Source organism: Protopterus annectens, chromosome 1.part1 (genome assembly GCF_019279795.1).
Source record: "Protopterus annectens isolate FY-2018-M chromosome 1.part1, PAN1.0, whole genome shotgun sequence".
Taxonomy (NCBI): domain Eukaryota; kingdom Metazoa; phylum Chordata; order Ceratodontiformes; family Protopteridae; genus Protopterus; species Protopterus annectens.
The window spans coordinates 7,465,281-7,489,245 of NC_056726.1; the positions used below are offsets into that span (position 1 = coordinate 7,465,281).

A 23,965-nucleotide genomic window follows, 5' to 3' on the forward strand; every position below is an offset into this window, starting at 1 on the left:
GGGGAGATCGTAGGTTTACAGAGGCACAGTATACTAACCTCGAAAAAGGGCATAGCAAAATAAATTTAAAATGGGTGGCGAAAGCCAAACACATTCTGGCTAGGCTTATAAATGCCCTAGGGCAGATAGCCTAGTATGAACCTATGAACCTATATCTGTACAGTTGTGGGGTATGACTCTATATGCAGCCTACTACCACTCCCAGGATATGGGCCATGGCTGTGTCTGCTAAAAATAAAACGCTGTCCATCACAGTTGTGTGTGCTATATAGATATTGCTGTGTATCTCTTATCTGATTCCGTCTTATAATTCTCCTGTGGTGTTACATTCTGACCTTGTATTACAACAATCTTATACAGGGTTTCCTAGACAGTTATATTATGTAGCACAGTGTGGGTGACAGTGATGAGTAATACATTATTATTCAGAGCAACTGCAACACTAACAATGTCATACAGTCAGTGGCGTAACTACGAGAGGCGAAGTGAGGCAATTGCCTCAGGGCGCCAAGCAGCAGGGGGCGCTTTGGGCCTACAGATGTTGTCACGGGTTGTTTGATTATTTAATAAATGTCCATCGTCCACTGGTAAGAATCCCAGTCTGCAGCCCTCCCACCTAGAAAAAAAAACAAGAAAAAAAATCCTTGAAACAAAAATTTCATTCAGACTGCCTTTATCGGCAGTCCGAATGCAGAGAAACGGGTACCCAGCAACCTGTGCTGTGTAGGATACCCAGACATCTGTGCGGGCCGGTCAACTACCGCACAGAACAGAGGAGCTCCGGACTGCTTCCCTTGCAGCTCTCGTGGGAATTTCGTTGCGCGGGCGTCGTGTAGAGCGATCTGGGTTTCAGACCTGGTTGGACGGTCGCTGGCTTCGTTTATTTTGGCTGGATTATGTGGATGTTCATTCTGTTGGTTGGACTCGGATGTTCGCTGGTTTCAGAAGGTAGGTGCAGAGTGTGTGAATTATGAGAAGATGGAATACTCCCAGATTTCCCTATACTCGCACTTCAGTTATCACAGAACTGAGGACTGAAGTTGCTGCCCTAAATCATACAATGTAATTCCAGTATATAAGTGATGATCCTGCCCCAAACACCTTGACACTTTACAGTTAGAGCAAGGTAGTTACAATAGTAAGAAAAGTGCCCAATTCTCTCAAGAAACTGTCTCTTGATGGTGAAATGTGAAATGGTATTTGCAAGGCCTAGCAGGCAGGCTGAGCACTTTGATTTTCCTAGGACTTTAGCAAAGTGCCAGACTTTGATCAACTTCTGTGAGTGCATGTCATGTAACTTTTAGGTAACTCTTATTTGGTGCAGAAATGACCCGGTCAGTGAAGTAAATGAGATTAGCAAGAGGTGACTTAGCGAAGATATTCTTTGAATGCAGCCCTTCATGACTGAACAGCCATCCTCCATTCTATGTTCTCTTCATTTCCACTGGTAAGGTAGCATGGATGAGAATGAAGGTACATACCAAGAAAACCAAATGCATGAATGGAACAATGAAATATATTTGCCTGACTTTAGCTTGGATATGGGATGACTATCTATGAAAAAAAAATAGAGAATTCTGTTATTGATATGGCTGAGACTCAAGTGCTTGAAAATTTTGAAGGACCAGTCAGATCTCTCCAGCACCTTCTGTTATGTCTTTCTTATTGAATAAATTAAAAGGTTTCATCAGTTTTATACTTTGGAGATCATCTCTACCTTGCCGACTTACCAATGTCATGCAAAGAGCCTGTAAAGTTAGTACCGTCAGCTCTGAAAAAGATCCATATAAAATGGGAAGATCGACATGTTAATCAGTGTTCAGTTAAAGCCAAGTTTACTAGTGCCAAAGCATTAATCCTCCAGCTTCAGTTCTGCTGGACTAGACATTCCCAGGATAATGTTTGTACCCACAGCTTGGTCAAAGTCAAAACTTCTGTGATGGTTAGATAAAATGTTACAAAGATACACTTAAAACATACCTGCAGAAACCATATGTTGTTATCTTAAGGCGGACGATATTATCCATCAGCCAGTCTTATTGGTGTTATAACCTCTGTCAAATGATAGTTTGCTTTGGAGAAATGTGTCTACTTCTGTAATATGAGAAAGATATATATATATATATTACACACACATATATATATATATATATATATATACATATATACATACACACACACACACACACACACACACACACACACACACACACACACACAGAGAGAGAGAGAGAGAGAGAGAGAGGGAGGGAGAGAGAAAGTAGGAAGGAAAAGACTGTAAATCTACTGGTGAGCAGATCTTCCACACTGAAGCATCTGAACTTTTTTTTCAGAAATCTGTAGACGTGGGATTGAATTACTGTATCAACTCAGGACCCATTGGACAACTACATTAGACTCATCTTTGAACTGAGGGAGGGCCATCTATGACTTGCATAGCACAGCAGATTTTGAAATGGGAACTGTGTACAGGGAAGCATGCTGTAAGCTGGGGAGACCCCTTTTGTTATTGAAGTACATCATTATCAAAGCTCTCCTGTGTACAAATGCAGAAATATCATTATACTGAAATGAATTGTCTGTGTGCAAATCACCAGTTTGATATATATATATATATATATATATATATATATATATATATATATATATATATATATATATAGTTAGGGGAAGCAGGGGCATAGCACAGCACAGTCACAGCACCTTACAAAAAGTGCTTGTTATGCTGTTAGCATGCATCTTCCTATATTTATTTGTGCTGTAAATTGTTCCAGACATTTGTTTCTTGTTATAAACATGCTCACTAATTTTCTGCATTTAAAATGTAGACTGTCAATTACTAAGGATTTTTGTTTATTACTGATATTGTGACATTCCTGGCTTGGGATCTTCTGGTCTCATTAATTTGGGATTTAACATTGTCATGGTTGAACATTCGAACTTCCGATTGTAATATATATATATATATATATATATATATATATATATAGAGAGAGAGAGAGAGAGAGAGATGTTCACACAACTATTAGTAGGAAGTTATAAAGCATTTTTTGTGCTACTATATGTGATTTCTTTGGCTTCGGTCATCTCGATGGCTTGGGTTCCCGGGGGGGGGGGATGTTGGGGTGCCTAGGAAAAGTTTGCCTCAGGGCGCTTCTAACATAGTTACGCCACTGCATACAGTACCAGAGTAAATAGTACCAGTACAAGGTATCAATCTTTTATTTCTAGGCACAGTGTTCGTATCTGACGGACCTGTGGGAGCAATGTTTGTTAGCACTACCTGAATGTTGCCACACAAATTACCAGATTCCACATTAGTATTATGCACATACATCCCACTCTTGTTACTGTACACACTCTTGTCACAGCTTGACAACATGGGGGGGTAGATGGGACATACTTGGTTTATTACTCTCATAACATTTTAGGGAGTTGCTAGAATGACAGGTTTGTTCTCATAGATGTCTGAATCAGTTGTATTTCTTATTTGCTGCCTAAATGTCTGGGATCATCCCACTGATTTCCCAGGGGGGATAGAGTGACAGGCAGCAGATATGGGCCAATTTACTGGACATATCTGTAGAGTTGTGGGGTATGATTCTGTATGCAGCCTATTACCACTCCCAGGATTCGACCCATGGCTGTGTGTGCTAAAAATGCTACAGGTCACGTCTCAGTTGAGTGCGCTATTTGGATTTTGTTGTCTGTCTTTTCACTGTTTTCTGTCTTGCAAATCAACATTACCATATGATACCAGAGTAAACACATGCAGTCCAGCAGTTAGACCTTTATTGACAGGCTATTATGCTTTTACTTACATACAACCTATATGAGACTCTTCCTGCCATATTGTCTAATGTATGCAGTACATGCCTTAAACAATACAGGTTTTATACAGGCAATTAACTTACTACTACTTTTAGATTTATTTTTATGACAGTACATGCAAGAGTATTACTAACCTGCCTCGCATTGCAACCGCTCCAAGCGACAACCATGGGCCTTCTGATTCATAGCTCGCTCACTTGCCGCTGTGAAAGAAATGAGAGGAATATTTAGTCACACCTATCCATAATATACATGAGCTGGCTGACATGGCTGGGACCTCCCCTGTCCTCCTAGCCTCTTGGATTCACTGATCCAAGAGATCCCCCTTTTGCCGCTTCAGGTCGGCATAGTGATGTCTGACCTGCTCACCAGTTCGGGGTATACCAGTGGCACTGGTGAGGTCATGGGCGAGATGGTCCCAGACTTCCAATTTATATTGGAAAACCTGGTACTGGCCCAGCAGCAGTCTCAGGTCATGGTCTTTCACAAGGAGTCCTACCATGACTCTGGATTCCTGGATGCCCCAGCACTGCACCCAAAAGCACACAGCCTCCCTCATTCCAGACACAGTGCCTACAAGGGGAAGCTACACCCAGTTATGAGATGTATTCCTGCCTGTTGGATTTAAATAGGGCCAGATTTCCGCACCTTGCTGTGATTGGATGGTTTTGAAAAGGCTAAGCTATGGGCAAACCTGCTTACCTAAGGTTGGCATTGCTTAAAGGGGTATACCAATGGGCAGACTGTGTAAGCTGGCTTACAGATAGCTTACACCTACTAAGCTGGGCTGTGCAATGCTTAGCGTTGCTTACTATTTAAGTTGTATTATATTTGCATTGTGGCATTGATTTATTATTCATTACATGTTATATGTGTGTTTGGTATCCATGATTCATGTGTACATACACTGTATGGGGTCCTTGTGTTTATTAAGGGATTTCAACACTTTATTACAATGACACCTCACATCTGGGCTTAATGCAGTATTCCAGTTCACATATTTATGTTATGTAGTAGGTCATACAACATAAAACTGTATATAGGTTCCTTTCACATGTTCAGTTTGAATTTCCTATAGTGAGGATCTATTTGGTGATACCTCAATCTTATGTACTGCTGTGATGGCTTAGTGGTTAACTACTGTGACTATAGTGTACAGGGTCCTGGGTTCAAGACTGCAAAGGCTGTTTATTTTGTTTCTGGCCAGAACAGCGTCTAACACATACAGGAAGATTAAGGCATTTTAAGCAATTGTAAGCGGGTTTGCGCAAAGGTAAGCAATGCTAACCTCCAGTTAAATATGCTTACAGACAGTTAGCTTCAATACTGCTTAACCTGTGTGTGCATTGCTTACCCCCATGCAAACGGGCTTAAACCCACTTACTACTGCTTAAATATGCTTACTCCTGCTTACTACTGCCTAATAGTGCCTACACTTGCTTACTAGTGCTTACTCCAACTTACCACCTCACTAATTTAGACAGTAATGTCTAATGGTTCTTGGGAAGGTGGTGGATTTGGAAACTGTATGGAGTTATCATTCATTACACATTTTACCTTCCATATGTATCCCTGATTCCTGTGTACATATACTGTATGGGGCACTTGTGATTATCTGTGGACTTTGCAACATTATGACAATGACACCTCACATCTGCATTTAATGCAGTACTCCAGTTCACAAACATATGTTATAAATATATGTTATTGTAGGTTATGCAACAAAATAAATTGATCATACAGAGATTTGACATGGAAAATGGATTGTATTGGAGTAGGACTCAAACCAGGAATGACTGCTCGTAAGGTGAATGCTCTGCCCACTACACTATTGCAGTACTGCTTCATTTGCATATATCTTGCTTTTGATCCTCTTGTGCCATTTAAGCTGCATTAACCGTAGCAGAGTGATGGGCAAACCCGTGCACCTATGGTTAAATTTAATGTTTCATAAAAAAAAAAAATAATTCTTTATATTTTATGTTTTAACTATTTCACTTGTAAACGTGGGGGGATGTTGCTGAGGGTATGCGAACACTCATGAGCTGTCTCGCTCACTTCTTTTATTCATACTCTGCTGTTCTTCATCGCAGGGGTGTGTATATTCTAAGAGTTTTGCTATCGGACATGCCCCCTGCACTCATACACGCTCCATGTACATTTAGAAGCTCAGGCAGCCCACCTTCATTAATATGCATGGCATGATGCCATCCTGCTCCTAAACGTCCGCTTCCGTGCAGGACTAAGCTAGTCCTGCATTGAAGTATAGTGAATCCGGTGAAATGTATATAAAAAATCCTGTCAACAAGGTTAGAGTTCATTTTTTTGTTTTAAAAAAACATACTTATACAATTCAATTAAACACCTCTCAAGTTAAACCATCAGCTTTATCCCTTAATGTTGGTGCTATGGAAACTTGGTCATTGAGTCCCGGTAGAAATGTTGCAACTGCCACATTAGTTCCCTCCTCATGTGAAGTCTTTGCAAGTCTCCACCCCTATGGTTAATTTTCATTCTCTCCAAGATGCCAAAGGTGAAATATTTAAAATTTTTATATAAGTAGAATATCTATATAGAACATTTAAATCTTTCTTTCTTCCTATCTATGTCATATAAATGTTCATAGATTCTTGTTTTAATGCCCTCTCAGTTTTTCCTATATATGAAGCTGTACAATTTTCACACCTAGCTAAGGAAACTATTTTACTTGTTCCACAATTCCCATAAACAAAATCAACCCTACTCCCAAGTGTGTTGGTCAACACAATACTTTTTTCTTTTACTATATACCTACACTGCTTACAACAGCCCCAAGGGGTGGTCCCCTTACTTCTTACCTGGGCAACCTCTCCTTCTAATAACTGTTTAAAATGTTTCCAGTCTTGTGGCAAAATGTTGGCCCCTGCCCCACAATTCAATGAACCTCATTACTAACCTTAAAGATATTCCAGATCCTTTTTACAAATCCCTTAATGTTCTTAGAATATGGATTATGTTCTAAAATTACTGCTTTTCCATATTGTACTTTTTGGGGGGCTTCTTTTGTCTTTGCCATTTCAATACCCTACAAGGGATGATATTTCTTACCCCACCCTCCATACAAGAGATGATTGAAATACAGTGTGAATGGTATAGTAGGGCTTTATAGTGGATTTAAAATATACAATTACACAGACCTCTCTAACAAAAGAACATTTTCACTGTTTTCTAAAGATTTTAAGTTTGTCTCAACAAGGATAGGTGATGTAGCAAACTGTTTGGTGGAACTGAAGATGTTCACTATGAAGTTGAATCTGAAGTATACTTCAAAGATCAGAATAGAACTAAAGAAAAGGTGGAGGGTAGACCTTGTTTTTAAAAAGAAGTAGTACTTTTAATCCCCTCTACATCCTTTAGTACAGGTATTTGAAAAGGCAGTTACAAAGAACATTTACCAATTATTTTCAGGAGGAAAAGGCAAAGAAATTTTGGAAGGCTTAAGAAAGAACAAGGATTTAAGAGTAATGAAACCAGACAAAGGAGGTGAGGCAGTATTAATAAAAATGGAAGACTACAAAAATTTTATGACCAATCTGCTTCATAATAATGGGACATACTCTCCCATTTCAATTAAATTAATATAGCATATCAGAGGATTGATTCATATTTAGAAGAGTACCTTTTAGATGTCTGTATTGATACGGATACCTTTCAGTACCTACAACAGTCAAAAACCATGATCCCAAACATTTTGGGGATACCAAAAGTTCACAAAGGGATACTTTTTTCTTTTACTATATACCTACACTGCTTACAACAGCCCCAAGGGGTGGTCCCCTTACTTCTTACCTGGGCAACCTCTCCTTCTAATAACGGTTTAAAATGTTTCCAGTCTTGTGGCAAAATGTTGGCCCCTGCCCCACAATTCAATGAACCTCATTACTAACCTTAAAGATATTCCAGATCCTTTTTACAAATCCCTTAATGTTCTTAGAATATGGATTATGTTCTAAAATTACTGCTTTTCCATATTGTACTTTTTGGGGGGCTTCTTTTGTCCTTGCCATTTCAATACCCTACAAGGGATGATATTTCTTACCCCACCCTCCATACAAGAGATGATTGAAATACAGTGTGAATGGTATAGTAGGGCTTTATAGTGGATTTAAAATATACAATTACACAGACCTCTCTCTAACAAAAGAACATTTTCACTGTTTTCTAAAGATTTTAAGTTTGTCTCAACAAGGATAGGTGATGTAGCAAACTGTTTGGTGGAACTGAAGATGTTCACTATGAAGTTGAATCTGGAAGTATACTTCAAAGATCAGAATAGAACTAAAGAAAAGGTGGAGGGTAGACCTTGTTTTTTAAAAAGAAGTAGTACTTTTAATCCCCCTCTACATCCTTTAGTACAGGTATTTGAAAAGGCAGTTACAAAGAACATTTACCAATTATTTTCAGGAGGAAAAAGGCAAAGAAATTTTGGAAGGCTTAAGAAAGAACAAGGATTTAAGAGTAATGAAACCAGACAAAGGAGGTGAGGCAGTATTAATAAAAATGGAAGACTACAAAAATTTTATGACCAATCTGCTTCATAATAATGGGACATACTCTCCCATTTCAATTAAATTAATATAGCATATCAGAGGATTGATTCATATTTAGAAGAGTACCTTTTAGATGTCTGTATTGATACGGATACCTTTCAGTACCTACAACAGTCAAAAACCATGATCCCAAACATTTTGGGGATACCAAAAGTTCACAAAGGGATAAAAAAATCCCCCATTCAGGCTGAGAGTCTTCCAGGGGATCCAAAACTCACCCTATTGCTGTGCTGATACATAAATGGGTAAAGGAAGTGTTTAATAACACCCCTCATTTGGTTACAGACTTGTGGGACTTCCAAAGCAAACTTAAAAAGAATTTATGGAAAAAGGAGCTTATCTTTTTAACAATTGATGTGGTAGAGCTTTTCTCCACAATACCCAAAAAAAGATGGTTTGGATTATTTCAGATTTTGGGGCAGAAATCCTCTTTATCGGAGGAACATATTTCTGTGATTGAAGAATTGACCAAAATTGTATTAGAGAACAATTTTGTTCATTTTGAAGGTGAATTCTACCAACAAATTACAGGGACAGCTATGGGGGGCGGCATGTGCCCCCCACTTTTTCCAACATATTTATGCTAGGATGGGAAAATCAATTTGTGTTCCCTGGTCCTCTTGCTAAGAACATACATTTTTATGTGAGATTTTTGGATGATATATTTATTTTGTGGGATGGAGTAGGAGAGGACACCTACATATCCCACACTATTAGTGGATTTAAATCTAACATCTTTAGGAAGGATGCCTTCTGTAATGCTTATTTACATTACACTAGTAATCATCCACAGTCTCAAAAAATAGATAGAGGGTATCCTACAAAAACGGTGGATAAACAAATTAAAGACGTGTATGGAGGGTGGGGTAAAAATATCATCCCTTGTTGAAAATTAAAGAAGTGTATGGAGGGTGGGGTAAAAAATATCATCCCTTGTTGAGTACTGAAATGGTAAGGACAAAAGAAGCCCCCCCAAAAAGTACAATATGAAAAAGCAATACTTTTAGAACATAAATCAGTATTCTAAGAACATTAAGGGAATTGTAAAAAGGAACTGGAACATCTTTAAGGTTAGCAATGAGATTCAAGGAATTGTGGGGCAGGGGCCAATGTTTTGCCACAAGACCAGAAAAAACATTTAAACAGCTATTAGAAGGAGAGGTTGCCCAGGTAGGAAATAAGGGAACCACCCCTTGTGGCCGTTGTAAGCAGTGCAGGTATATAGTAAAAGAAAAAAAAGTATTGTGTTGGCCAACACACTGGGGATTCGAGTTGATTTTGTTTATGGGAATTGTGGAACAAGTAAAATAGTTTCCTTAGCTAGGTGTGAAAATTGTACAGCTTTCTATATAAGAAAAACTGAGAGGGCATTAAAAACAAGAATCTATAAACATTTATATGACATAAATATGAAGAAATATTCAAATGCCCTATATAGACATTTTACTATTGCACCTTTAGTATCTTGGAGAGAATGAAAACTAACCCTAGACATGGAGATTGGCAAAGGCTTCTCATGAAGAGAGAATTAATGTGGCAGTTGAGACTAAATGCAACATTTCTACCGGGACTCAATGACCAAGCTTCCATAGCACCAATATTAAGTGAGAAAGCTGATGTTTTAACTTAAGATGTGTTTAATTGAATTTTAAGTATTTTTTTTTAAAACAAAAAAAATGGACAAACCTTGTTGACAGGATTTTTATATACATTACATATTTTTTGAAATGTGATCATTAAGGAGAGAAAGTGTGGTTGTTCAAGAAAGAAGTAAATTAATTGATTAGTCAATTGAAACAAATTATCTTGCAAAGTATAAAAGGAAGGAAGGTGAATGGGTATTGCATCTGATTAAGTCGTTTTTGGAGACAAAATTGCTTATGATTTGTGTGGAATTATACTTTTAATAAAATTTTTCACATTGGTTCTTGGTTCATCCTGCTAGCTTGGAGCATTTTAGTTGACATAAGTTAGGGAAGTTAGGATCAGGAAGGGCAGGGGGCATTGTGGAAAGACTGATGGGTAGGTAGAGGAAGGGTTTAAAAGGCCACAAGTAGTCAGGCAAGATCTCTTTTCAACAGCAGGGCAGAACATCCATCCATCCTCAACCCCCTTTTCCCATTTTGCACATGGGGTCGGGGTGTCACTTCAGCACTGACAATCATTTTGAACCAAGGTTTACACGACCAGGTGGCTAGCCTTGCAGTGGTAGTTCATTCATACCACTCACTCACTCGCACATATGGCCAATTTAGAGTGTTCAATCCACTTTCTGCATGTCTTTGGAATGTGGCAGAAAACCAGAGCACCTAGAGGAATCCAACATGACTACAGAGAGAGAACATCCAGACTCAGCACAGAAGGCACCCCAGCCGAGAAGTGAATCAGGGAACCTCTCGCTGTGAGGAAACAACACTAACTGCTGCACCACCACCATCCATCCTCCCGCCTTTTCTTGTAAAAGCAAGTACAGCTGTAGATAACACAAGATGAGAAGTAGTAAGTACTGACTGATGAGTATGTTGGTGCTGACCCATAAGGGTGACTGCAGTTGGGGTCAGGAAAGAATTTCTTGTTTTTTCCAGACTAGTTATTTTCATCCAATGTAATTCAGAATCCCCTCCCTGCCATGTGATTTATGAAACTGTCTAGTACACAGAAATTCAGAGTATACAACCAACATTCCAATGGCAACAATAATTTAAAGAAAAGAAAGAGCAGGCATCTTGATTTTGTGTGGTAGAATTTTGTTATACAGTTCGTTAAAGTCTACAGATTATACATCGGCTTTTGGTAATCTGTTTATATGTCTGTCACTTTGTTTTTAAACATGTTTCTGAGTAGTAGTCCACATTCGTACTGGAAGCGGGAAAAGTCAAGTGCTGTTTGATATTCAAATACTGAGCTAATCAGATGTCCATTTTTTTATCCGAAAGTTTCTGTCTTTCACTGGCTTTTTGTTCCCATTTTCCATGCCTTCAGATTGATAAGGGATCATACATTAACGTTCCTTATTTTGAGAAAAAGGTGAAACTTCTACCTTTTACAGTGCAAGCGTCTGACCCATCATTAAGATTTTTCAAACAAATAGCCATAGTAAATAATGCTGAATAATAACTCATTAATCAAAGAAACTCTTTAAAGTAGAAGAAGAGTTAGTAACCATTTTGTCATCTTCCTAGCTGAAATCATAACTCATTCACATAACAAAAGATCTAGTTATACCTCTCAACCTCTTAGAGCAAAATGTCTGGACAAAGCCAGAAATGATGGTGGGACAAATAGGGACAGATTTTAAATATTGCTCTTACAAAGTTAGAAAATTGATAGAAAATAGATTTTGCATTAACATGAATTTTCTGACAGATGTGGAGTCTTAAACTCAAATGTTTGCCATTATTTAATGACTTCAATCCTCAGCTATTTGTCAGAAGCTTAACACTTGCACCACACCTCCAGCCGCACACAGACCTACTAAAACAGCACTGGCAAAAAATATACATAAATACACAAAATCATACTCGGAGGCTCTAAATAAAAACCTGCAAAAACATCAGGGACCTCCAAAGCAGACACCCAAACAACCTGCACTTCCTGTCACAAACCAGACAACACATAAAACACAAAATCAGTGTGCCGCACAATCACAGCCCTTCAGGCGAAATAACATACCCGACACACTAGTAATGGGTGACTCTATAGTCAGGCACACTGACGTCCCACTCACTAGGCTGGACAAGAAGAAGGTTACGGTTAGCTGCCTGTCGGGAGCCAGAATCTGCCACATAACACAAGCACTCTGGTCACTCCAGAACAAGTACAAATATGAATCTGTCATTGTTCATGTTGGTGTGAATGACCTGAGACTTACCTCCCTGGACTACATGAAAAGAGACATGGAAAAGCTCTCTGATCATGCAGCCCAGGCTGATATGACCCTGACCCTGAGTAGCATCCAGCCCTCACCAAGAATGATACCTCAGTATAAAGAAAAAATTATCAATTTCAACAATTGGCTAAGCTTCTGGTGTCATTCAAAGGGGATCCAGTGTCTGTCAGCCTGGGACGACATGCTCAACAAGCCGCGTTGCTTCACAAGGGACGGCTTGCACCTGTCACCCCTAGGCTTTCGAATACTGGCCAAGGCTTTTGCTGCCCCCATAGTGCCTTTTTTAGGCAAGGCTCAAAAATCAAACCCACCTCCGTAAACAGAAACAATTAACAAAAAACTGAGAGTTATACTACTCAATGCCAGGAGTTTAAATCTCAAAATGCACGCGCTCGAAGCACTCCTCAGTATGGAGAACGTCGACATCTGTGCAGTAACTGAAACCTGGTTCAAGGCTCCAGAGAGCACCCCAGCACTACCGGGCTACAACTCGTACCACACGTTTCGACCACAGAACACGGACCGAAACACAAAAGGAGGGGGTGTATCCATATTCATCAAGGATACCTACACCTCCAGGCTAGTGGCGCAGCATGATACCTCTGAGATCATCCATGTGAAACTAACATTGGGCAAATATGCAATGCAAATTGTGGCCTGCTATAGATCACCCTCCATGACCCAGGACCACCACTCCTTATTTCTGGAGACACTGGAAAACAAGAAGGTCCTACCGAACACCCTGATTTTGGGCGATTTCAATTACCCTACCATTCACTGGGAAAACTACTAGAGTACAAATTCCCAGGCCCAGCGCTTCCTGGAATTCATCAACTCAAACGCCCTGGATCAGCTGGTAAACTCCCCTACCAGAGGTGAAAACATATTGGACATGGTCATCACCAACATGGGCGACGGGTGTTCCACACCGGAGGTCAACTTGTCACTAGTTAGATCAGACCAAAAACTAATCACTCTGGATGTCCACACCCCACCATCACCCCCAACTAAGGAAACCACAGTAAAAAACTTTTCTAAAGCAAACTTCACCTTACTTAAGACAGATGTGGTAAGTTTTACAGCCCCCACGCTAAAGGATAATGCTGCCCAAGATGCAGAAACCTTTACAAATGCACTCTGAGCACCTACAAGGATGCATGGATCGTGCCATCCCTAGCAAAACCAAGACTCACTCCTCTAAGAGAAGGAAACCAGTTTGGTGGACCCCTGCAATTAAAAGGTTATCCAATAGAATGAGGAAACTAGTTCAGAAAAAAAGCAAATTCCAAGAAGGAAAGACATCCGTGATCAGTATCAGTAAGAAACTAAGGTCCCTCATGAAATCATCCAAGGCTAACTTTAAAAGAAAAATAGCCAAGGATTCAAAAGATAACATAGCTAAAGAAGGCTTTGTGGTTAAGAATCTAAGTGGAAACTCGCAGATATGCACTGAACTAGTGCAAAATAGCACAAAATATACTGAACCTACTGATATTGCCAACATCCTGGCAGATAGATTCAGTGCAAACTTCACCACCCTCTCACCTCCAAAAGGGCCCACAGCAATACCGGAAAAGTGTAGTGTCCCAAAAATCACAAACGCACAGGTGAAAACAGCCCTTTCAAAAGCCAAAAACACAGCATCAATGGGACCAGATGGTGTCCCAGGCTGCATCTTGCAAGAACTACAGAACGAACTAATCCCCCACCTAAACACGCTGTTCAACCTCAGCCTCTCCACAGGCTACATGCCCACAGAATGGTGCACAGTAACGGTTATTCCTCTCCACAAAGATGGGGTCATAACTGACCCTGGTAACTGTCCAATAGCCTGACTAGCCTGGTCTGCAAGGCTATGGAGCGCATCATCATGGAACTCATTAACAAAGACATTGGGAACCTCCAAACACTTGACCCGACCCAGTTTGGCTTTGTTAAGGGCAGATCATGCTTACTAAACCTGGTTGACTTCTTTGAGTCAGTCACCAAGGCCATAGACGAGGGAAAAGTGGTTCACACAGCCTACCTTGACCACGCCAAGGCTTTCGACACCATTCCCCACTCGGGTATTAGAGAAAAACTCACCAACCTGAACATAAACCCCTACGTCACGAGATGGGTTGCCAACTGGCTTACAGACAGAACTCACACGGTAAGAATAGCGGGCTCCAAGTCCAACTCTAAACCAGTTGCAAGTGGTGTCCCGCAAGGCTCGGTCCTTGGACCCCTACTGTTCGGCATATACTTCTCAGAAGTACAGACAAACACAGGAGGACTATGGCTAACCAAGTTCGCCGATGACTGCAAACTGGGAGCCATAATTGACTCTCCGGCTGACACGGACATCCTCCAAAAAGGGCCTTACTGAGACAGACACCTGGTGTCAAAGTCATGGCTTCAAGCTAAATGCCAAAAAATGCATAGTCATCCCATTTGGGTAAAACAAAGCACCCACGAATTACCACATAGGTGGCAGCCCCCTTAATACAGAAGAGGTAATAAGAGATCTGGGGACCCAGGTAGATAGTAATCTCTTCTTTGACAATCATATTGCCAAAGTAGTTAGGAACCTAAGAAAGGTAAAGATTTTAGGTGGAACACATCAAAAAATATGAGGCAAAAATATGGACAGTTGAGAGACTGAGGTATGAATCTAGGGCTTAGACACCTGGTACACTTTAAATTTACAAAATAGGTTTCCCCAATGAGCTTCATACTAAACACACACTGTTATCGTCGTGTATTTTACCACCACTAAAATGTCTACAATCGTATAATGCCCAATATTTGCTTGCTCATCGCAATATTTCGTGCAACGTCATCCTACAGGAAAATACAGCTTACAATCAGGGCCACATCTTAACAAACACTTTGTGACAGAATAGGAAAACGTGAATTAATATGCATAGTCTGAAGGAAAACGTCTATAACTCTTAATTGACTTATTAAATACAATTCACCCCCTTTCCAAAGATTAGCAGTTTAGGAGGACTTGGGCGGGTCCCAGCTAACGTTCAGAGTCAAAATTAGGGACAGATGAGCTACATACAGCAAAACTATGAAAACAATCAAGCAGGCTGCACCACAACACCGTATTTTCTTAACACCTATATTTCACGGGGAAAATAGGGTGCTGTAAAAGTATACAGCACAGGATCACCAACCTCAGGTACCAAAAAGTGAATAGCGCCCCCTACTGTCCCGATAAATATTCAGCCTTGCTAATTTACAGAAAAAAAAAAATCACACCACATTTAGCAGTATCAAAGAATCAAACTATAAAACAAAGAGGCAGGGCATAAAAAATGCAAGCTTCTCATAAAAATACACTACACCATAACAAACAACTTACTCCACGCTGATGTACGTAACTCAAGGCAGTACCACAACCACAATGTGTTACACCACTGTGGTCTACAAACTATAACCAGATTCTCAACCAAACAGCATGAAAAACGTAGAGAGAACGAAGAAAGTTTAACGGCTCTATCATTCCCTATGTTCGTACATACTCCAATAAAGGCGTATTTTTCTCACACCCCTTCTGTGTACTGCAATTGGTTTGTCCGCCCCAAGTAGTCCGTGACGTGTCGCCAACATACAAAGAAAGCCTTATTAACATCCGACAGAGTTAGAGAAGTGAGTAAGAGGCTTGAGTTAATAGTTTATTTTTTCCGGTAGCTTTGCTTTTTCTAAATCAAAGTAAGATGTGTCTTAAGGACAGAGTTATGTTTAGTTAGAGAAATCATTTGGGTAGACTGGGAATTTACCTATGATTTTTTAATTACTGTTCCCTTTTAGGAGCCGAGTTCAAAACGTGTTGTTCCCATCCCTTTTGTCCGTAAGTGTAAAAATGAATGATTTACTTATTCGTGTGGGGGATGCAACGTTACATAAAGTTCACCACTTTTATTTCTGTTCTGATTACTGAGAAGTGAGTATGCAGGCGATTTTTCCTTTCAGGTGAAGTTTTAAGAAGTTTAACATTATTTTTGGTGATAGTCCCTAAGTTTTAAGCAAGATTTTTGTTAGTATAATTCCCGTAATGATTTTCAGACATCTAATGCTTCTTTTCTTCTCTTTCTGTTTTCAGTTGCATCTCAATTTGCGCCGGTGTAGCTGATTGAGTATAGGAAGTCCGGGACTGGTGTTTGTACTCAAATTATCTGCAGCGTTTGTGAAGAAAGGACTGACTATTGCGTTCATCATTTCTTCAAAGCCTTAGCGAGTGGTTGCTTCGTAGCTAAAACAAGTGAATGTTTCTCCTCCGGTTTTTTCCTGTTTAAACTAGGAGAATACTAATGAAATGAAGAAAGTCTTTTCCGTGACTATACCCTGGTTTTGATGTTTCAGCAATGCTGACCGCTGGAATATTCAGTGCTTTATGTAATCGAGTTGGACTACAGAAGGTTCCTTTTATGAACATCGGAGAGTTGCTTTTATTTCACCTTTTGGCCTTTGTATCTGCAGACGACTCTGTCTCCTGCCCTGGGTTTTGTGAGTGCTCCCAGCCCGTAAGAACTGTTAAGTGTGCAAACAACAACTACTTAACTTATATTCCTCAAAATATACCTTCATATGTTCGAACACTTTTTATTACAGGTAATAATATTACCAGGCTAGAGTCAAATGCCTTTTCAGAAATGTATCTGGAGCAGCTGATCTCCTTGAATCTAAGTGGCAATGGTATAGAAATAATAGAGCCACTCTCTTTTGTTAATTTGCCAAATTTAAAATATCTGGATCTAAGCAATAACAGGATACTAAACTTCAGTGTAAATGCTTTTAATGGTACAAATAGTTTGACAAACTTAACTCTTAGCAATGCTCTTTTCAATTACTCTCTCATGAATGAACTGGAACATCTGTTTCAGTATGGTTCACTTTCTAATTTGGAAAATTTGGCATTGCCTAGCAACAATTTACTTTATTTGACTCCAGGCATGTTCTCTGCCCTTCCCAAGCTAAAGCATCTGGATTTGAGGAATAATACACTTTTGAAGTTTCATAAAGATACTTTTGCAAAACTTAGCCTGGAGTTCCTTGATTTGAGTGACAATTCACTGAAAAATGTGAAGAATGAAACATTGACACAGCTGAACAGTCAAAGTGATCTCTCTATCGGGCTTGATAATAATATGTGGACTTGCGACTGTGAAATAGAAAGCTTCCTCATCTGGCTTAATCATTCCAACAAAGTGAAGAACAAAGAGCATCTAACTTGCTACTCTCCAGATGCCCTAAGGGATATACCTCTTTTGCAGGTTAAACTCATAAGTCTGGAATGCGTTTCTCCAAATGTGTTGCAAACGTCATATGTGTTCTTGGGAATTGTTTTAGCACTGATTGGAGCAATCTTTTTATTGGTGCTTTATTTGAACCGAAAGGGTATCAAGAAGTGGATGCATAACATAAGAGATGCATGCAGAGATCACATGGAGGGTTATCATTACCGGTATGAGATCAATACAGACCCTAGGCTAACAAACTTGAGCACAAATTCTGATATTTAGTGAGACGCATGGTATGAGACAGCTTTTATAAAAACTATGAATAGAATCAAGAGTCCTGTTAGGTTCTCATTCTTTGTTCACAGAAACAGGGATGTGCGGCAGTAATTAAATTTTCTTTCTTGCTGGCAATACAGGCATTGTTCCCAGATAAACGTGGTTATCCAGGAATGTATTTTTCATTTATTTTTATGTTGTCTGTTTGCATGTTAAAAGGCAGTTGCTTGAGGACTTAATTTGTAATGACATGATCTGAAGGTTTTGTTCTGTAGTTTTTATACTTAGTCAGGCTTGGCTTCCAGGCTTTTTGTTAACAGTTAACATGTATAGAGCGTAGTCTCCAGAGTCAAAGCATTAAGTATTAGAGCCTTGCTAATGCCTCAGGTATGTTAATGTATGAATTTTTTTTTTTTTTGCTTAGTGTTAGCTAGGAAGTTAGTTATGGTGCTAAAATATTTTCTAACTTTTACAAATTACTCATTTTTATAAAACATTTATTTTTAAAACTTGTATAGTGGTGGTGGAGAAGACTGTAGATGAAAACGTGCGTCGTGTATTGTATGCTCTTAATCTGCATTTATGACTGGGTGTAGTTGTATTTTAAAGATCTGCATTACTTTGCTTTATAGCCTGACACATTCCCTGTTAAAAGGTTTCCATGGAAGCTGCAGTCTGTCGTACAACTTTAAAAGTACTACAGAGAAATGCAGAACCAGGTCATCTTTCAAGAGGGAAGAACATTTGAGAAATTGCAAACATGCAGTGTTGTAATATGCATGTATGTCTCTTGTACTGGTGTATTCCTTAATCTTGTAACGTACAGCAGTGTACCGTTTAGAGATTTTTTTTTTCTCTAGTTCAATTTCTGATAAATTTCATTGCTTTTTGACTGTAAATATGATTAGGGATTGAAAGAGTTTTCATATTGATTGCAGTGACTAACACGATTGTAGTAAAACTATATGTATTTACAGCTAAATAAGAACAGCAGTATTGAAATGCATGCTAACCTTTTTCTCTACTCGTCTACTTCTTGTACAGCCCTGAGAAACAGCAGCATTTCATGTTATGTGTAGACTGAAGCATGTTTCTGCGAAAATGTTGCTGTTACTTCTCATTGTGTCTGTCTGAAGAACCCAGCTCATTTGTCAGGAACTGACCGCTCTCACATGCTCAGTACTGCTTGACTATTGCTAACTTTATATAAAAACATTTTGGCTTAAGAAAATGGCATTCCTTTTGGTCTGTACATGAGCAATTGGAAATTCTAGTTGGGTCTTGTGTATTGCAACAATAAACAAAAATAATTGAAAAACTGTTTGAAAAAGCAGGTACTTTCCCCTTCCCCTAGATCGTGTGCTTCTGTTTATAGGAATTAGGACTGCAAATAAAACTGAGTGGAACAGACCTAGTTTAAACAAGTGTAGTACAAATGTGAATAGTGCTAACAACTCTGAAATGCTTAGCAACAAATTGTTCACAGTGGCATGGCAGATTAACAATAAAGAAAATGCATTTAAGCAACATATCCTTTGTTATCTTTGCTTGACAGTTGGTGCACTGTTTGAGATCTAATCAGCTGAGTTCACACACATTGTGGATTAATTTGTAGTCCTATATTACTTTTATTCATGCTGTTGAAAAGAGATTAGTGATTACATTAACAGGTAATATAGGTGCATTTTTAAGATCATGAACATCTTATTTTTAATATAAGGACTACAAGAAAATCGCAAAACATGGAAAACTTTGTTCAATTCAGAATGTTTTGGTAAAGTATGCATTTTTTGTAGTGTTTTGTGTGAGAGTGTACGTAGCATTAGGGTAAGATTAAGATCCAGTGCATATAGAAGTAGCGTGTGTGGTTTGATTACAAGTGTACTTGCACACTGTTTTCTTAGCACATGCCCTTCTATCGTCATTATTCCAGACAATGGGAGTTCATCCTGCCCCAAAAGGTCCTAATTCCCAGGCCGCCAAGCACATAATCCGTGTCATTGTGTGTATAGTTTGTGACCTGCAATGTACAGATCCGGTATTGATGCATTTTGTGTCCAGGATTACCCTGCTGCGTTTGCTGCTGTTTACTCCAAAATCTCCTAGTTAGCTAGGAAGGCATGAACTTGAAGTTGTGATAAGCTATAATGTTTATGGTACAATGCATGAGACACTTCTAGATGAGTTTAAAGTCCAGATAGGATACTCAACTGCATTGGGATCTGAAGAGGTCAAAGGAGCTTCTCATCTCCTTGTACTTTACTCTGTCTTCATAAACAAATTGCCTGCTGACTCCTGTCACTTTACAATTTTGTACACAGAGAACATGGGCGTATATTGAGCTGAACTCTAGACATTTCTCAACTGTCTGGTTACTTCAACATAAAACCCATTCTAAACTACAAAAAATAACTCCTTCACATGTTCTGCTTATAGTTCTGTAAGCAGAAAAGTTGGCTGTACTTGAAGCAATGAGTCCAAGCTAAACGTCCAACACTATTAGGGCAAGCTAAGTAAGTTCTTTTCCAGTTTAAACAAAATCTTGCGCTTCCCCTACTGGAAGATTTGCAGTAGGGGAAAAAAAGAGTTCTTATCACACATTTTGAATACAGGTGTCCTCCTAATCATAGGTGCCTCCAACTGTTCTACAACCTACATCTGGTAATGTCATAGATCCGTAAGCCTGTCTGATTATAAAGAACACCAGTGCACCAGACTTGCAAAACGAAGTAACTGTCTTTATCAAGCATAGCACTGTACTTCATGTAGACTGTATGATCTGTAAACTACTCAGTCCAGATTCAGATTCATTACCTTTTTTGCCGGCAGATGAACCAAAAAAGTCCTGCACGTGCAACTTAAGGTAATTCACATCCATCCCCCAACCTAACGCCACATAATGAACACCACTGGCCCAGGTCATACTTTGTGTGATATAGCACCAAGGATTTGGGAATTCCTGCCCATTAATGTCAAGTTTTAGACACTGCAAAAAATCCAGGCACAAGTTTAAGCAATATCTGTTTAAAGATGTGAAGTGCAACTTCTTCCTTAACAGTAACATAACTGTTTCTTACCCTTCTGTATACCCTGTTTCTCCTGCTGGTCTCCTAGCTATTCTTATCGGTCCGTTCTCCCAAAACCCTGCTCCTCCCCCACTCTTGCACTCGGTACTTTTAACCACTACATTTCTGATCCTGATAACTTATAGTTACAGTTTATTAGTGAATTTTAAAGATTGTTGCCATGTACATGTAACCGAAGAATTGATTTGTGTGGGTCATCTTGCTTTGTTAATGCATTCTGGGCTATTTTTATATTGACTTGTGTGACTGCTCACGGAGATTGTGACCCTGGACTGTCCCTGACTGGTCCATGGAGGTCAGTGTTCTAACGAGATTAAGCAAAAATAAGCAGACAACCCAGTTATTGCACCAGCTATAGTAGTCTGATTGTGGGGCAAAAGGCATCCTACTTGTACCCTTAAGTTGCATATCCTACATGTGATGAGCTGCAGTGTTTATGATACTGTCTGGTTTTATTTCCATGCACCCAGCACCTTTGATTTTAAATTTTTTTAACTTCTAGTAGATTGCTGTTTTCCTTTCCTCTCCACTGTTGGATTCCCTAATTACCCTGAGTAGGCAGTTGCACCCATCATGAATGGATGACTTTACTATTACATAATGTGTCCTTCTCCTGTTTCTGAAATGAGGCAGGAACTAACAGCTTGCGGTACATCCTCACTAGTACCAAATAACGGGTGTGTAACTGAACAGTGCACAGACTGAACTTTCCACTGAGACTCTCATTGGGATTGTTTGCTAAAAGGCAGTTTAAAATTACTCCGTCTTTCCGAATAGTTTATAAACAACACAGTATCCCTGTCGATTTGATCTTATTTAAGTCGGGAAGCATTTTAGGCTTTGATTCTAGAAAATGACAAAAGGTTGCTTGTGGTCACCTACAGACTTCAACCTTTTAACAAGCTACTGTCTGTGTTTTCAAATGGGAACATGCAGCACTGGTTGGACAAGCCCAAAAGGAGTTCCCAGTATATTGCTATATAGGAAGCAAGTAAGACATGTTTTTCTCTGGAAAATCCATTGTGATTATTTAAGTGGGGCTTTGATCTGCTCTACTAATAAGCAAGTAAGACATGTTTTTCTCTGGAAAATCCCTTGTGATTATTTAAGTGGGGCTTTGATCTGCTCTACTAATACTCCTAAAATGAGTTGAGTTTTTTTGCACTAGTTATAGCCACTATTTTAAATGGTGCTTTACTGTGTCTAACAAACGTGTATGTTTAGGCAGGTGAACAGCAAAATATCATGGCTCTGTCTTTGACGACTTCTGTGTGTTTTGAGAGCACACACAAGAGTACCCTGAAGAAATGGGGTGCTTTCACTTTTATGTGTGAATTTGAAAAGAAAATGCTACATTTTAAAATAAATTTAGGAGCCTACTTTTTTAAATAATAAAATCGTACATAATGCAAGTTGATTATGCAGCTGCAGGAATTATGCAGTGGTTAACCTAGAAAAGGGGCCATCTTGTCTCTTCCAGACTTGTGAACTGCATATGTATCCCACCCACTTGCACTTAATGCCTGCTTCTGACTTCCTTGTAGAATGAACCCCCAAGGATGTTTGGCACTTGTCTGATTTTGATGCAGTGCACTCTTTCTGTGGATGGTAACGCTGCCTACTTGTACAGAAATTGGGAGTGAGGCAGCTGGCAGTGTGTGTTCTTATCTTTTGGGCTGCCTTACAAAGGTAGAGAGCTCTGGCTTGCCAGAATATTTTAAAATTAGTGAGCCATACAGCCACCACAAGCTTCTCATACCATCTTATTTCTTTGAAAGAGGAGTAGATTTCAGAATATGATTCGTCTTTCATCAGCTGGGCATCTAATGTCTGGTGCTTCTTGGCCAGAGTTTTCAGTGACCTCTACCTTTGTGGTAGATGGACAGTAGTAAAGTGCAGGACATCATATTCAGCAAAAATGTAATAGTATTGCATAATGTCGTGCGTGCTGTTTGACTTGTAGCCACAAGTCTGTCCATAAGTGTGATGGTTTGCAGTTGCAGTGGACTTGATACTTTTGTTATAAATTTTTCAAAATGAAAAGTGTTTTTTTTTTCCCCCCTTCTTCTTCTGCTAACAATCTGTGACACCTTTATATCTCTGTATATTTCTTTGTAAATTCCCTTTGGCTATTTTAGGACACAAAACTGTTGACCTATATTGCTGCTGTGCTCTTCAATTTAAAAATTATTTTTTCTTGGCTTGGCTGCAGATTCTTGAACAAATATGTTTAGAAAATACAAGTCAGTATGTTAAATGTAGTGTCCCGAACATTTCAGATGTTCTCTTTCTAGGGACCATCTCGTTTGCAAAAAAAATGCTTAAAAATAAATGGAATCCTTAATTCAGAAGTGGTATAATGCCAATATTAAATGTATTCTGAGCCTGAAAGTTTTCTTACTGTAATAAATTGGTCCTTTGGTTAATTTAATATGGTACATTAGGTTTATGTTGGACCAGATCACTGGCTGAGACATAGTACTTTTGTGGCTTGCACTGTAGTACCAACTTAGTCAATTCCTTCATCTTCTTTCCAGACATTCAGTATACTGACTCTTTCTTAATGCTGTACTGTTCTTGCAGAGTTTGTTTTTTGACATGAACCACTATATCATTTAGCTGTCTCTTTTTGGGACCTGACTAAAGCCTGATTTGCTATATTTTCCTTAGCATGACACAAGAACAGTATGTGGTTAACTGAATTTAGCTTAGTCACACAGTTATGTAGGTATAGAGTATATGAGTCAAAAGTCCAGTCTGCAGGATGTAATTTGTTATACCATTAATGCTTGCATTATATTACCAGCTGTTTGTGAAGTAATTTGCAATTTTACCACATGCTGAAATGCACCAACACTGAAAAATTATTACAAGTATGTGGTGTCCGTTTCAACTTCTTAAACACAACAAGAATTCCATTTAATTATTTTGGACAATGAAACTGTACCAACATGCATGCTGTTGTTTATAGTGACTGTGTTGTCCAGTAAACTGTTCCATGCATTCCCCTGCCTCTTTGACTGATATGTTCAGTAACAGCCTGACAGTATTTAGTAGAGTTTT

The 23,965-nt window shown here is 39.1% G+C and overlaps 1 protein-coding gene across 6 annotated transcripts; it reads left to right on the top strand.

Moving 5' to 3' along the window:
* Nucleotides 1-15,766: 15,766 nt before the first annotated feature.
* Nucleotides 15,767-19,345, top strand: TPBG (trophoblast glycoprotein). 6 transcript variants are annotated; one of them, XM_044073301.1, is made up of 3 exons: nt 15,767-15,948; nt 16,111-16,243; nt 16,403-19,345. In XM_044073301.1, the coding sequence occupies exon 3, from the start codon at nt 16,665-16,667 to the stop codon at nt 17,820-17,822; it is 1,158 nt and encodes a 385-aa protein (XP_043929236.1). In that variant the 5' UTR covers nt 15,767-15,948; nt 16,111-16,243; nt 16,403-16,664; the 3' UTR covers nt 17,823-19,345. The 6 variants fall into 6 exon arrangements, with proteins under 6 accessions (XP_043929236.1, XP_043929264.1, XP_043929255.1 ...); XM_044073329.1 differs by having other exon boundaries at nt 16,111-16,150; XM_044073292.1 differs by lacking the exon at nt 15,767-15,948 and adding an exon at nt 15,954-16,011.
* Nucleotides 19,346-23,965: the final 4,620 nt, after the last annotated feature.

Excerpts from the sequence above, each read along its gene's own strand:
- TPBG (XM_044073301.1), top strand. The coding sequence starts at position 16,665 with ATGCTGACCGCTGGAATATTCAGTGCTTTATGTAATCGAGTTGGACTA.